Source organism: Falco rusticolus, chromosome 3 (assembly GCF_015220075.1).
Source record: "Falco rusticolus isolate bFalRus1 chromosome 3, bFalRus1.pri, whole genome shotgun sequence".
NCBI lineage: Eukaryota > Metazoa > Chordata > Aves > Falconiformes > Falconidae > Falco > Falco rusticolus.
Window position 1 is genome coordinate 17,599,910 of NC_051189.1, and position 15,484 is coordinate 17,615,393.

Consider the following 15,484-nt stretch of genomic DNA (forward strand, 5'->3'; position numbering starts at 1 on the left):
TCATGCCGTTACAGTCCTGCCAAGAGAAAACGGACAGTAATTTCTTCTCAGCCCATTATCACAGCTTTTTAAACAACCTGAGGGCTGCGAATTAATCATTTAATTCAGGCCCTGATTAAAATCCTCCTATCAGCTGGGAAGGCCAGAGTGATTTCCCTGTCTGTGAGTTGCCCTCTCAACATAGTGACCTCCTAAGTTATCCCAACATAGTGACCTCCGAAGTTATCCTGTGAAGGATATAAGGACTTGTGGTCCCCATTGGCACCAAATCCTGGAATATGGTGCAGAAGCATAGCTGGGGAAGAGATGGGGATTTGTGAGGTGGATCTGCCAGGCAGGGAAATGAGGTTCCCACTGAGGCAGGCATGGGCCTCAGGACAGCTGCACAGTCTCCATCCTTGGAGGTTTCCAAGATCTGACTGGATAAAGCCCTGAGCAAGCTGGTCTGATCTCATGGCTCACCCCCACCAGAATTCCTCCCTGATTTACCCTAAAATGCTGTAATTGTATGAGAGAAGATGTGGATGAAAAATAACATGACAGGGCCTGATAAATAAGAAGAGAGAAAGAGTCTGGGTCAAGAAGTTGGGCTTGCGAGCATTTCCCTGCATCTGCCCCCTTCCTTCTTTTGAGTGCACTGCTCTGCAAGGGGAAGGGCGTTTCGGGCCTAGATCCTCTGAGGGTCTGATGGCTGGTGGCCATCATACTTATGACCACAGTTGATTTTCCCATTGAAAATAATATTTCTGAAGCACTGGACCTGTTTCTCTCTGCTTGTATCAACGTCACAGCAGTCGTACCTGGCTGTCTAGTTACAGTCTGTAAAGTTGAGGCAAAATAAATGGGAGATGAGAAAGGTGAAGGCTTTTAAGAACAATGATCTGTGTGTCACAGAAGTGTCAAAGGACATTCTGGAGTTTTAAATGTCTGATCCTCCTTTGGAAACATTTCTAGCAACCTAAAATATCAGGGGAAGATCCTGAACCTGAAATGAAAGACCTGATTCCAGGTTTGCCTTTATCAAAGGCATTTTAACGTTCAGACCCAGAAAGAGCGGAGCAGTGCAGGATCTGCATATCTTCTTGTTGCTGTTGCCACGGGGCTCTTGTAACCAGAGACTATAGAAAGGATAGATGAATGATCTACTTAGGTGTCCAGTGTTTCTGGTGATATTTTATCCTCCAGAGGCCACACTGTATGTTCAATCCAAGATAAGCTGGCAGGTACCCATTCTCAAACGATGTAGAAAGAAGAAAAAGCCAGCAGGTTGCTGAAATGCACATGAAGGAGCTGATTTAGGCAAAAGATTTGTTTTAAAATATTCCAACAAGAGTGCCCAAAGCTATATGAGTGGTTTCTGTGAAACCTCTAGAAACTCAGCACACTTGAAACCCAGCTATCTCCTTATTTAATGTGAAGCACATAACTTTGGCAGCTAAATTTATTTTTGCCTGAAGACTGTTTTAATTAACACTAGTAGGTCATTCTGACTAAAGAAGGATGAGTACAATTGCTTTCATCTTAATCTCTCACTCTTTAATTAGAGATTGGCCTGAAACCAAGCCAGAAGCCCACACATCTTCACACCCACACATACTGGGCCAAAGCAATTATTGAATTACATGCTATATCTCTCTATCTGTGCACAATACATACAGTGATGGCAGAGACACTTGGGAAGTTGCTCTGTGTCTCCAGTGCTGTAAAACATGTCCCTATGCCTCTATAACAAAAGTTTAGATCAGTGGTTCAAAATTCAAGTTCAGATTTCAAGACCAGTATCTACAGATGTGGTCTGCTACCTTGCCCAAAAAATCAGAACCAAAGACAGATTCAATCAAGTCTTAAACTAAGCCTTGGTTCAGAATTAAAGCATCATACCAATGTGAACAACAGCTGTGGTGATAGGGCACTCGGAGAAACCATGTTTGCTGAGCAGCTAAATAGAAAATGAGTAATGCAATAATTACAGAGGATTGAGAGAGAAGGACCACAAGGGTATCTGAACTTAAAGAATAGGAAGAAGACCAGATATTGGCAACTAGTAGCAGCAGAAGGAATTTAGACTTCTGTGGGCAAGAGGCAGCATTCGCAATTCACAACAAAGGAAATTTCTGTCAGACATACAGAAAAAATTTTGCATCAGGAGAGTGGTTCAGAGCTGGAGCAGGTTGTCCAGAGAGGCTGTGAAATCTCTATCTTTCAAGATTTCAAAAATTCAACCGGACAAGTCCCTGAGCAAGCTGATCTAACTCTGAGGTTAGCCCTACTGTGTGCAGGAGATTGCACAAAGTTTGCTCCCAGGGGGTCCCCAACCCAATCTTCCCATGACTCTAGAATTGGGTGGTTTCTGAACAGGAGACCCCACCTGGCAGTGCTGTGTGGAATAGTCATTGTATTTCTGTTGCCTGGAGTAGCACAAAGGATTTCATCTTATTTGTCATGTGTGATTGCCTATCGGTTCCCCATATTCACACTGGATTCTGTTTACTTTTCAGTGTCTTCTCTGCTAGTTGCTAGCTTGGGGAGTTTCATTGCCTTCAGCAGCCCTGAGATGTCAATAAGGGAGCTAAAGGACAATGTCAAAGGGCTGTTGTCCCAGTCCAGTGAAGCAAATAGTAAATCTACATTGGGCTCCAGCTGAGCATGGACAGCACTTGAGGAGGCTGCTTCAGTGGGAAGTGTCAGGATGAGTCAAAAACTGGGTGCTGGTTGTCGGGAAACATTTTCTTCACAGGTCTGGCTCAGACATCACGTGTGGAGTTTGGTCTCCTGGTGGTGTTATCAGCTGGGTGAGAAACAGACATACATGTTGAGTAGAAAGGTCCCTGTCCATGCTATCTCTTGATAGTAGTTTGCCTGTATAGACATATTTTTGCTCTTTCAATGCACATATCCGTTATATATGTTTACATGCATGTGTAAATATGCAATAGAGATATCTAATAATTCTCCCACGTACGAGTCTTCCTTTCTACTCTTGCATTTCTCTCCCCTCCCATTTATGAGCAAAATGGTGTCATGGCCCAATGACCAACCCCCACACTGCCAGGGCATGCAGCATCCCAGGCAGTGCTGGCTGCTCTCCCAGCCTGGGCTGAAGGCTGTCACCCCAGCCAGCCACCACTTGGTGCTTGGAGCATCTTCCCATCCTCTCCAACACATGGCATCTGATCAATTGCACTCCCTGTAATTGTCTCTTTTTACAATGAGGAATGTTAATCCTGGGGTTTGTTCCCTTTCCCGGTTTTATGAAGACCATAATAAGGAATATTTGTTCTTGTCCCCCTGTCTCTTTAGACTGAAAATTTGGGGAAAGGGATGATCTCTCCCTTGATAACTGTGGGGGCTGGTAGTCACTGAGGCAGTGCACATAACACTGACTAAGCTCAGTGAAGTCTGTGCCTTGAATAGTCCTTTATCCTTATCCGTATTTGTTCATTTTCACCTGAATTGTAATAGGATCAATGTATGAGTTTTAGAAGTTGTCTGACGTCACCAATCTTCTCCGTGCACCTGTCTGCTGGCCGATTAGATTACAGCTTTTTTCCACTCTGTTGCTTAGTGCACGATAATAGTAATTTCATCATCCCATTACATTAAAACATAAGAAGAGTTGCTCTGGGTCAGATCAAAGGTTCAGACATCCTAATTCCAAAACTGAGCAATCCCAAACACTTAAGGAGAGAGAGCAGAAGGAGCAGGGTGAGTTCTTTGGCAGACTTTTCCATTTTCTAGAAAGTGGCCATTGGTGGAGTTCACACAGCAGCAGTTGCAGAGGGGCACCGTTTATAACAGCCCCCAGTGGCTCCCAGTCCCACTCAAGGGCGAGGGGGGACCTGCAGCATCACATCTCACAGTGCTGCTGGCCCACATAACCTGCGAACAAGCCCACTTTCCCATGCGCACATGGTGTCCAGACCAGCCCATTATCCGTGCGACATCCCACTCCTGTGGTTAATGCAGTATCCTGTCCTCCCAAAAAAGACTGCCCAGGCCTGGTTCAGTCAATAGCATGCCAACCTAGGAAATGTGCCTCAACAACTCATTCAGAAACAGCTGTTCTCAGACAAGTTGCACTGTCCCACAGGAGAAACAGCTCTATCCTCTCACCAGGGGTCATGCTGCGGCAGTAGGGGCCATATAGGACATACTGTTCTAGGATATGCCATGAAAATTTATTTCTAGTTTATTTATAAAGGAAATCCTAGCTAAGCAGTGTTGATGTGCCCACTTGGTTGGAGATGTGTCTGAAACCATAATCTCTGGGAAAGAAAGAAGAGACAGTTGTAAAGCAGGCAGCAAGAGCTTCATTGCTTGGGAGCCTTGGCCCCAAATTGGCAGGGACCTGTGTGGGGACTCAGCAGGGAGCAGCAACCCCCCCGAGAGCAATAAGCTGTTTAAACAGCACACGCTGTACTCTGAGTTAGCAGGAGTTTGCATAACCGTGCAAAGCCCTCCAGCCTGGGATCTTCTAAATAAATGCCACATTTATCAGTATCTAAAGCAGAAGAACATCCCTCCTACCCTTCCACGACCCCATAAAACAGTGTCATTAGTGAAGTCAGATAGCATCATTTGTTTCTTTAAGGGTTAAAAAAATAATCCACAGCCACTGCCAGGAAGAGGCAGAACTAAACAGGCAGCAAAGAGTTAGAGCCAGAACAGAGATAGAAACCTAAATCAATCATCAAAACGGACCGCGACGAAAGCATATACATACTGAGCAACAAAGAAAGCGAGAGGGCGTTTTGTTTGGGTAGCTAATGTTCTCTGGACGAGGAGAGAGAAATTCTCCTTTGGGTTTTTAATGCCACTCTAAATATTTATAGCAAGATCATGGCCAGCTGGTGAGGCAGCGGCGGCGGGGAGCAGGGAGAGAAGGGCGCATGTTCCCCAGCGCCTCAACATCATCCTGTGGGTTGCCTCTTTACTCAAGGAGAGGGAAAAGGCTCCCCATTGCCAAGTTCACCCTCAAAGGGGCTCATTTACAGGAATCAAGTCCAGTGGCTCCTGCCCTTCCCCTCCCTCACTTCACCTGGCCATTCACACACGTGTGCACACACACACACACAGATTGTGCCAGAAGGGAAGATGCCACAACCTCCAAAAAGCTCCTTACTCCAGCCCAACTCCACCCTGTCTCTAACATGGATCTGGGCCTTCCGGGTTTTGTTAGCCTCCAGGCATTTCACCACGTTGTTACGCTGCATTGAAAAGTCTCTGGGAAAGGTCACGTATGGCATGACCCGTGATGCAAAGCTGCTGTTTTTAGAGAAACAGGCTGCACCCATCCCTGCAGTCTGCTGGGCTGCGGATGCGGGGGCAGGGACATATGGAGAACTGCAGACACCAGCGCAGCACAGGAGTTGACATAAGGGCACTGAGCTCCCAACGATTTTCACTCATCTGCCTCGCTGTGACTAGATGCAGGCATGACTCACCCATGAGCTTTGGCTTTGAAAATATGAGGAGTTTTGCTTTAACCTTGTGTTTCCCTGTGGTAGCAATGCTTAGAAATGACATTTTGGATTCAGTCCCATCCCAGAACAAAGGGAGGAATTTCAGCACAGATGAAGGGCTCAATCCAGTTACCCAGTCCATGGGTCCGTGGGCAGCCCATGCAGTTTTTCTGGAAATACCCAGAAAGCTGGCACTGAGCTGGGACACATCACACTGGATCTGCTGAAGACGCCCACTGGGGGACAGCTGGGGTTGTGGGAGATCCTCTGCTGGCATGAGGCACTTGACTGATCCCAGCCCTGGGGATGGATTTAGGCTCATCATCGCAGATACCTACTCGGGAGTGTTAAATATGGACACCTGCATGTGATTGAGGCAGCTGAGCACCTGTGGAGACCTAGCAGTGCCTGGAGGACTGCTCACCTGCCCAAACATAGGTGGTACTTACTGGTGACCTGAATAACTCAGCAGATGTGCTTGTATTGACTAGACCTCACCGGCTGCAAAAGAAGCTCGGACACCTTGTTCGTGGGCAGGCCTCTGTAGCTAGGAACCCCAGCGAGGTGTCCACCCTGAGGAGCTAAATGCCACGCTGGGACTCTATAGTTTCCAGCTTGCTGCACTAGCTTCAGCAACCTGCTCTGGTCCCCCCACCCATAACACTGAGCTTCTTTAAGTCACCTGCTTGAGAAGTTCTTTGCCAAGGGTTTCAGACAGTGAGGTCCTTACAGAAACGGCCACAACCTGATATTTTCCATATGAAATACCAAGCAGCATCATAAACTGCTCCAAGAATGAACTTCATTCTCTGATCAGCAGAGGTAGCTGGGGTCTCCCTGCCCAGCTTGGGGCAGCCCTGGACACAGGGGTCCTGGTGCATCAACATCTCCCACAGACTGCAAGGAGCTGCTGCTCCCCAGATCTCTCCATAAGGTGGAGACACGGTCTCTCCCAGCGGGGTCCCTGGAAGCTCTTCTCTCTCCCTCTTTCTCCATGAAACTACAGTGACAGTGCATTACCTAGCACGAGGCATTGCAGACTGTTTACAGGCTTCTAGAGTTCCCAGGCACTTTAGGACAGGGTCCTGCCGCTGTTTCCAAATGGACAGCCAGGACTTTTTTAAGTGAACTTTCCTCTCCTTGTCTATTTATTATATGTAAACATTTGCCAGAAAAACACCACTCGGGCATGCTCAGTACCGGCCAGGTCATTGCAAAAGGCAGCGTCAGCGTCACATGTGATAACAGCGAGAAGCCCGTGTGTGCCTATTCTTAGCGCTGGAATGTATACAATGCCCCACCGCCTCGCCACTCCTGCGCGCAGCTCCTGAAAGCGGCAAAAGTGACTTCAGAATAAACACATCCAGAAATCGCCCTCTATGAATCACTTACCTACTGAAAGAAACGTCCTGTGGGTTTATAGGTTTTTATCCAGGCTCTAGCTATGGAAAATCTCAGCCGAGAATAAACGACAGAGAGTAAGTGCATGCAGTGAAGGACGACAGAAGGTAAACGTTTCTACCGTACCGTTTCACTGCAGGTTGAGCAGTTAGCCTCATAGACAATAGATACTCATCATATTGTTCTTGCCTGGCACTTAATTTAGTCATTGTGTGTCTGATTAACATAAAAAAAATACACAGCTAAGCAGAGTTAATAAATAACCGTTTTAATGCAGATTCCCAGTCTCTAGGGTTTCGTTTGCCCTGCTGCAGAGTTCAGCTCTGCCAGATTTACATTCCTTGGGAGTGACTAACTCTAGGGGGAAGAGGCGCAAGCTACTAAACTGCTAATACTTTAAAATAGTGAATAAATGTCTAAGTGCATTTATTCATCGTGATTAAAATGAACAAACCATTTGCTTCAGCCATCCAGCTTTAATCCCAAATCAGTGAGATAACTTTAGTGCTTTTGCTTGTTGCCAGGGACACAGGCAGCACTGACCTCAGAGCTACAACCTATCTGATAACTTTATGGAAATTTTAAAGGGTCTTAGCGACCTTTTAGCTTCTTTATTGTTTTCCCACTGTGCTTAAACCATGTTCCATTTTTATGTGTAACAGTGAATGCATATTTAGAGCAACATCAAAGTCCCAGTTTGTTCCCTTGGAGCTGGATATTTCAACAAAAGCTGCTAAGAACTGGTCTTTTTCTGTCAAGTCCAGAATTCATCTCTCTTCTGTTTTGCTATGGAGGAGGGATCAGCTGAGGAGTTTCTCTTCAAAGACCAGGACTTCTCCTCTGAACTGCTGAGGCAGCTGAATGCTCTGCGGCAGAGCGGGATGCTGACTGATGTTACCCTCTGCTGCGGGGGCTTTGAAATCCCCTGTCACCGAAACGTGCTGGCTTCCAGCAGTCCATACTTCAAGGCGATGTTCTGTAATGACTTCAGAGAGAGCCACCAGGCTAAAGTCATCCTGAAGGGCATCGACGCCAAGGTTTTGGATCTGATTATCCTTTACGCTTACACAGGGGAGATTCTTATATGCGCTGAGAATGTCCTGTGCCTGTTGGAGACAGCCTCCATGCTGCAGTATGCTAAGCTGTTCGAGGCCTGCTCTGCCTACCTCCAAGATAAGCTGGCTCCTGACAACTGTCTGAGCATGATCAGGCTGGCAAAAGTCTTGAACTGCCAAAGCCTGAATAAGAAAGCCAAGGCTATGGCTTTGAAATGCTTTCCTGAGGTGGCCTCTTCTGAGGACCTAAAAGACCTTTGTCTCTTGGAGCTCATCGATTACCTTGGGGACGATGAGCTCTGTGGGGAGGAGGAGCAGGTCTTTGAGGCACTGATGGTCTGGATCCGGCACGACCTCCAGGCAAGGCAAGGCTACATCCAAGAGTTGTTCAAGAAGGTCAGGCTTCAGTACGTCCATCCAACTTTCCTCTTCCACTTCATCGCCAATGACGCTCTCGTTCAATCCTCACCCACTTGCAGGAGCATCCTTGAGTCAGCCCGGAGACATATGTTTTCCTTGTACAGCACCAATGCACCTGACATCAAGCCCATGCTGCACGTTCCTCGTAGGTACTCCAACCAAGAGTTCCTCATCATCATTGGTGGCAGGAAGGACAGCCAGCAGACGACAAGGGATGTCCTGCTCTATGACAACAAGACAAACCAATGGCTAAGTCTGGCCAAACTTCCCATGCGCCTGTACAAAGCCTCCGCAGTCAGTTTACACAGCAATATTTATGTGCTCGGAGGGATGCCTGTTAGCAATAAGAAAAGCCCGGTCAGTGATAATATTTACATTTATTCCCTCAAACTCAATCAGTGGAGGTTGGTTGAGCACATGTTAGTTCCACGTTACTCCCACAGAAGCTTGGCATATAAAAATTATATTTTGTCATTCGGTGGAATTGGTGAAAACCAGGAAATCCTGAATTCTGTGGAAAGATACGATAGCATCTACAACACCTGTGAGAGCATGGCAAACATGCCCGTTGCTGTCCTTCACCCTGCTGTTGCTGCCAAAGATCAGAGGGTCTACCTCTTTGGGGGAGAAGACATTATGCAAAACCCTGTCCGGCTGATCCAGGTAATGGTCAGTCCTACTTGCTGAGGGCTGTTTCATCTAAGGTATTCAGCAGTTCATCACACTCCTGAGGAAATCAAACTCCCCAAGAAAACTATTGTGAGTTGCAGCAAGACGCAGGATGAGTTGACACATGGCTTCAGGGAAGTCTTGTCTGCAAGGAATATTGCAGCTCTTTCATTTTGCCCTTTGAGTTTTTCAGGCATAAGCCCTGAGGTGCTTCGTCGAGTGTCAGTCACCCCTGCCGCTGGTGGGCACCGGGGCCAGGGCTGCTGCAGGTGATGCTATGGCAGGCAGCGGCCGACCCTCCTGCCTGGCTTCATGCCTGTAGCTGATCTCACCAAAACCAGTGCTTTCCACTCAGTGGCCCAGCTGAGGTCTCAGCCATGCACCTGCTCGCTTGCAGCAAAAGCAGACTCACGATCATTAGAGCAATTAGATTCTCACGCATCAAAGGGCCAGGACTTAAACTGACAGTTATTTCGTGTAAACAGTTGTATTAAAAATATGCCTCCTGCCACATGTTGCTGGCTCTCTGCCTGTTTTCAGCAGTTAGGAGGAGGAAAAAATACGTAAATCCTTTCTTATCTGATGTGATGTTTTAGCAACGTCGTAGTGTTACTTTCCCCATGAGTATTTTTCACTGGTTTACGTGTTTTAACTAAAAAGGATCATTAAAGGATAAGATGAAGCCAGCACATGAGCAATGCTTCTTTACAGTGATAACGCTACTTGATTATCAGGGGGAAGGAAATGTATTTATCAGTTAGTGGGGAGATGTCCTGGAGATATTTGCTATATTAAGAAGTGGATGACATGACATAAAAGTTTGTGTCACCCATATACAGATGACTGATCATCATCTGGCAAGAGCTCCTTTTCTCACATAAATTGATGACTTAGATACTACTCTAAGTCCCATTAACAAGTCCCTTTGCCAATCTGAGTGCATACCAGCCACCAGCACAAATATAGCAGCTGGGCAAACACGGGGGCTGCCAGCAGAGCTTGGTGAAGCTGAGGTTTGTTTGCCCAGAAAATTGTAAGGCTAAGGCAGAAACAAACAGAATAACTGGAAAATTAAATGAAACAGCTTGTACTTTGGTAGAGCATTATCCAGGAGTTACAGTGATTTAACTGCCATACAAAGATTTACAGCTGAGGAGCTTGCTTATGGCAGATACACTTTGCCTTAGTGCATGTGCAAGCATCTCCTGAGCAGACAAGCCTGGAGAACTAGAATGCTTTCCAAGGGGACGTATTCGGGGAAAAAAATGGGTAAATTCTCAGGTTTCCAGCAGTTGAAGCCAGAGAATAATATTCATTAGGACAAAGTAAAACCCATCAGTTCCTCTGTAATTATAATTGCCAGTTAAAATGCAACATAAACAGCTGCATCTGTATCTTTATTTATTTGTCAGGTTTACCATGTCTCCAGGAATACATGGTTTCGGATGGAGACCAGAGTGGTGAAGAACGTCTGTGCACCAGCTGTTGTTATTGAAGACCAGATTATCATCGTAGGTGGTAAGGGCTCTGTTTCCCCCTCCCTTCTGCCTCCCCCTGCCCAGCTCCTGTGGGATTTCACAGCTTTCCTGCTTGGGGTGCTCCCTCAATAAGCACATGGAGCTTGGGAAAAAAAAGGAGGAGTGTGTCCAGCCTCCATACATGGGGTCTCATGGCCATGGAAGTGGGAACAAGTTCTCTATGAGGCACCTTCTTACTCCAAGTAGCAGGACCTGGGTGGGGGAAGACTGGGGAAAAGCCAATGCAAGTTACTGCTCTGCAGAAGGGAGGAAGCCAAGGGCATGGGGAACCTGCTCCCTCCTGCTGGCTCACAGTCTGGCCCTCCCTGTCTATTCTTCTTGGAAAAGTGGAGAGCGTGGTTACCACAAGGCCATGGACGGCTTGTTGGGATGGTTGGGGACAGGGGCTATGAGGGGTCAATCAGTCCTGTAGCTGCCTCCTTAGGGTCATTGTGAAATGTCCTGAAAGGGGGTGAAACACTTGAAAAAAGGAAACTTCTCAGTGTCTTCTTCAACCTGAGGATCAGCCTCTGGCCATGGCACTTTGATGGATCACATGTTGTTGATAGTTTGGCACTACCGTCCTTAATGCAACTCCCCTGACCACAGACTGGCATGAGGAAGCACGTGTTATATTATTTAAGGGAAAATGAGACCTAGGGAAGCTTTCGCAGAGCAGAGGACTGAACTCAAATCACACAGGATTCAAACATGATGTCATCTCTCAGAGGGAGGCCACTGCCACCCTTTGCAGTGAGAATAGGGGGAGGGCTGAGTCAAAAAGTCCAAGACTATCAGGGTCCCGTGTGGCAGATTACCCTGACCCCAGACCACAGTGCCCAGAATACAGTATTTTCAACCTCTTATCTTCAGATGGTTTGATCTGAAGGGCCTGCATTGACCCAAGTCTGATGATGATGAGCTTAAGTTCTCAATTTGTTTTTTATTTATCTAACAAAATCCAGAGAAATTCATGTTAACTTTAAACATCTTTCACTTTGCGTGAAAGTAGAGAGATTCACCACAGTCAGGTTTTACTTCCATGCTAATTTTCACCTTCCGTGCCAAAACATTGGCCAAACACTCTTAGTTTATCAACATCGGTAAAACACACAAAACTAATATTTTCTCTTAAAACCAGCTTTTGCCACATTTCAGGTCCTCTTTTCATGACTGGCCATATTGTAACAAAGGGGAATGGGTTGGCCTAAGCGAGGCAGGCCTTGATTATTGTTAGGAAAAGTGGCTTCAAAGCCTGAAAAACACAGCCTAAAGCAGTTTGTTTGCCATGGGCACTCTTGATTATCTACAGGGATACATGAGCAAGGTACTGCTGCATACCAGGCTTCCACACCTCCATCGCTCCAGGGCAATGGCTCTGGTACTAGCTATCACCCTTTAGTGGACAAGCTGTCCATTGGGTCACTGACGTGATGGCCAGCACAGACACAGCGCTGAGTGCTTTGGGAGTGGAGCAAGCAGCAGTGGCACTGTGCTGTTGAGTACCCATGTCAACGCAGTAGACAATTATGACTCCAACCCAACCAGGCATTGTTGCTCCTTCCCCATGTGCCATTGGTTTCTGTATTTCCAAGTGAAGCTCTGCTGGAAGAAGGGTTCGCCGGAGTCAAGAAGACGCTCAATACGAGTTATGCATCTTGCTCAACTTTATTAGTTTCTAACACTACTTATATAGAACCGATACACATACATATTCGTAAAGCAGAAATATAATTGGTTAGTAGTCTCTAAACGCGCACGGTTCTCACACCCCTAATTATCATGACTAAAATAAGCATTCTACCCATGTAGCTAATTGTGTTGCCGTGCTTCAGCCTTGCAGTTTGTTACTCCCTGTTTTCCCATACCGGTCCCTATCTTTCTTGGCCCTGCACCTGCTTTCCCAGCAGCTGTATCTTGTTACAGCCACGGCCTGTTGGCACAACATAATTACTTGGTCTCAGGATTCAAGAATAGCTCAAGGCTACCTTTCTTGTTAACTTCAGCACAGCAACTTCAGTACAATTCTGATTACAGGCCTATTCTAATACCAGGCCTGGATTGTGCAGATCTTCAGAGATTCTGAGGCCATGCTTCTGCAGCCATCCTTCTGCAAAGCTCTAGAAGTCTGTTGGGTGAAAAGAAATACTTTGGGCTGTTTGAAGGCACGTGTAGAAAACTGCAAGGTTCAACTGTGTTTAACAAGTTTCTGAGGGGTTTTATGGTGGTCATCAAACCCTGGCTGCCAAGGTGCTATTGAGACAGGGTGAGGCCAAACAGGAAGGGAAGATAGACAGGCATTCTTGCAACACATCATTACTTCCCAGCTTAGGTATCTTAATTCTGCCAAATTATGTGCTAGTATAACATGTTTTATTGAAGACTAGCAGAAAATATATTACCTGTCTCATCTACCTTTGGCTTTGCATTTAGGGTACACCCGGAGAATAATTGCTTATGATACAAAAGGCAACAAGTTTGTTAAATGTGCAGACATGAAGGACAGACGAATGCATCACGGGGCCACTGTCATCAAGAACAAGCTGTATGTCACAGGAGGACGATGTCTCACCACGGACAATGCCATCAAGGACTTGGATTCCTTGGACTGCTATGATCCAGAGACTGACACATGGACACCAAAAGGAAAACTGCCACACAAACTCTTTGACCATGGATGCCTTACACTCCAGTGCGTCCCCTGTTCTAAACTCCTCTAAACCATCTTTGGTACTCCCCAGGACATTTAGTGCTTTCCTTCTCAGAAAGGACCCACCTTGCTCTGCAGAGAGGACGTGGGGAATCCTCATGGGGTCCCACAAACTCCTGACCTTGAAGGCACCAGCTGCGTTAGTCATTCCCCAAACGCTCTGCCACAAAGGTCATGAGCTTTGTGCTCATGCTGTATTCACCTGACCAGTATTGCACATGGTGCTGCTAAGTCCAGCCTGGGGGCCTTACACAGAGGCTCAGCAGAAAACCAGAAAAAGATGCTGGGTAAGAACCTGCTGCAGGATTTAGCCTTGCACAGACTTTAAATGAAAGGTGAATAGGAATGCTGGTTTCTCCAGGGAGAGTAAGGTCTGGGTAACCTGCATTTGTTAGCATGCAAACTCAGCTGCATGCCGCAGCCCTTTGCTGCTTGGTGGTGACCAAGCCTCCATTTCAAGTGATGGGAATGTTTAGAATAGGAAGCCCCAAGCTCTAGTCTTGTAGCCAGCCCAGCAGCAGCTGCCTGCGTTAGCTATGGTAGTCATTTCATAAGAAATAAAACGTAAATGTTCCTAGCATCAAATTAGAAATTAGCAAAAGGCTAACGCTGTGATCTAAACTCTCACATTGCAACAAGATGCAGATGTGACTTTTCTGAGCTGCCGCTCCTTCATAGTGCATGGAAGATTTTTGTTCCATCTGCCTGCTCTCCAAAGAAGCGGGAGAAGGTGGGATGGAAATGAAGATTGCATCTTCTTTTTCAAGGGGTCTTATTTTGCAGGGAGCTTGCTTCTCCTTTTGCATCAGGGATAGCTGTGGGGTTAGTTAGGAAGCCCGTTGGCTGATGGAATTCCTGTAATCTGGAATGGCAGAGAGGACGCATGAAGGAAAAGGGATGTAAAGGAGAAGAGGTATTTGGGAGGAACAATTTTTTTTTTTTTCTCTTTTCTCCAAACCACTGGAAAACAACGATGAGAAAAAGCCAGTGACAGGAAACCAGCTTTCCAAGAAGAGCAAGTCTAAGTCTGCCACTTGGCAAAGCAGTTCTGGCTCCACCAATATTTTTGTGGGGTTCTGCCACTAAGTGCATATTTTTAAAGGGAGGGGATTAATCATCAGATACCGAACAGGCTGTAAACTGCTGTCAGGTCACCAGGCTTGGTAAGATTGCTGAGACAGCAGGGAGCTTTGAAGATAGCACTGATGACCACCGTCCAGAGAAAGGACAACAGAGACAACACCCCTTTTTCTTCATATTTGAAAGAAAGTGTGGCTTTTCCAAGGGTTCAGGGTGTCAAGAGGAAACCACACCCAACCTTCCTCTTCACAGAAGGCTGCACAGCCGTGTGGTCACCATCACGTTGCAGGACACCACTCCAACAGCTAAGATCCCCTCCCATAAATCTGTATCTGGGAGCAGAAGGGTGACAGAAATAGTTAACAAAGTGGGGGGCTGGAAGGAAGCATTGCGTATCAACTGCTGTTTTAACAATATGAAACAAAATGGTTGTTATTGTTTGTATAAGCTTTGTGTTCAGGAGTCCCCATTGTTCTCTCGGCATTGTTGATAAAGGGAATTGGTTTTGTACCAGCGGTTTTGTGCCAGGGTTTCCTTCTAAGGATCTGAGTAAACCTGCAAAAAATGAGTGGGAAACCAAACTCACCCCCCGGCTCGGAAGTCTTTGGCTAAGTTTCTCCTCTGTCTTTCAGTCTATATCATCACCTCCTCCCTGTGCAAAGCAGGGCTAAATCGCGGGCACATGCCAAATTGGACCAGAGCAGTGATTTCATTCTGCTTCCTCACAGACCAGCTCCAGCTCTCTGGAGAAAGAAGCCTTGTCATGGCCAATTATGGAAAGTCTGCCCCGGGGAGATGTTTATTCCTAACCCTACAGTGCCGCCTTGCCAAACTCCTTCCTGTTGTGACCCCACTCAGCTCCAAAACTCCAGGAGACGCCTGTTGCTGCCATGCATTTTAGCTGACACGGATTCCTGCCAGGCTCGTGACTACACCCAGAACCAAGGGGAAAAAGCTGACTTGGGGCCATAACCCCATGTTTGCAAACCATTGCCACAGTCATTGGTTTGTGCTTGGAAGCAAACAGATTTTTTTCGTTCCTGTATCGTATAACTAGTGATTTTCTCAGCATTCATGCAGGGGCCAAATAGTACCTTGCACAGCTGTAGCTGGGCAGGAAATGGGGAGTGCAAAGAAAAGGCACGGTTGCAATAGCATTGAGCACAGCAT

General features: G+C 46.6%; 1 protein-coding gene across 2 annotated transcripts; it reads left to right on the forward strand.

Annotated features, from left to right (window-relative positions):
• The first annotated feature begins 6,603 nt into the window (after nucleotides 1–6,603).
• On the forward strand, nucleotides 6,604–15,238 carry KLHL38 (kelch like family member 38). 2 transcript variants are annotated; one of them, XM_037382067.1, is made up of 4 exons: nucleotides 6,604–6,970; nucleotides 7,526–9,001; nucleotides 10,420–10,525; nucleotides 12,958–15,238. In XM_037382067.1, the coding sequence occupies exons 2-4, from the start codon at nucleotides 7,652–7,654 to the stop codon at nucleotides 13,242–13,244; spliced, it is 1,743 nt and encodes a 580-aa protein (XP_037237964.1). In that variant the 5' UTR covers nucleotides 6,604–6,970; nucleotides 7,526–7,651; the 3' UTR covers nucleotides 13,245–15,238. The 2 variants fall into 2 exon arrangements, with proteins under 2 accessions (XP_037237964.1, XP_037237965.1); XM_037382068.1 differs by lacking the exon at nucleotides 6,604–6,970 and having other exon boundaries at nucleotides 6,986–9,001.
• The last annotated feature ends 246 nt before the right edge of the window (nucleotides 15,239–15,484 follow it).

Bases quoted from the DNA above. Each gene is read 5' to 3' on its own strand.
- KLHL38 (XM_037382067.1), top strand. From the start codon at position 7,652: ATGGAGGAGGGATCAGCTGAGGAGTTTCTCTTCAAAGACCAGGACTTC. The intron at 9,002-10,419 runs GTAATGGTCAGT...TTTATTTGTCAG, and splicing joins ACCCTGTCCGGCTGATCCAG to GTTTACCATGTCTCCAGGAA. The intron at 10,526-12,957 runs GTAAGGGCTCTG...CTTTGCATTTAG, and splicing joins CCAGATTATCATCGTAGGTG to GGTACACCCGGAGAATAATT.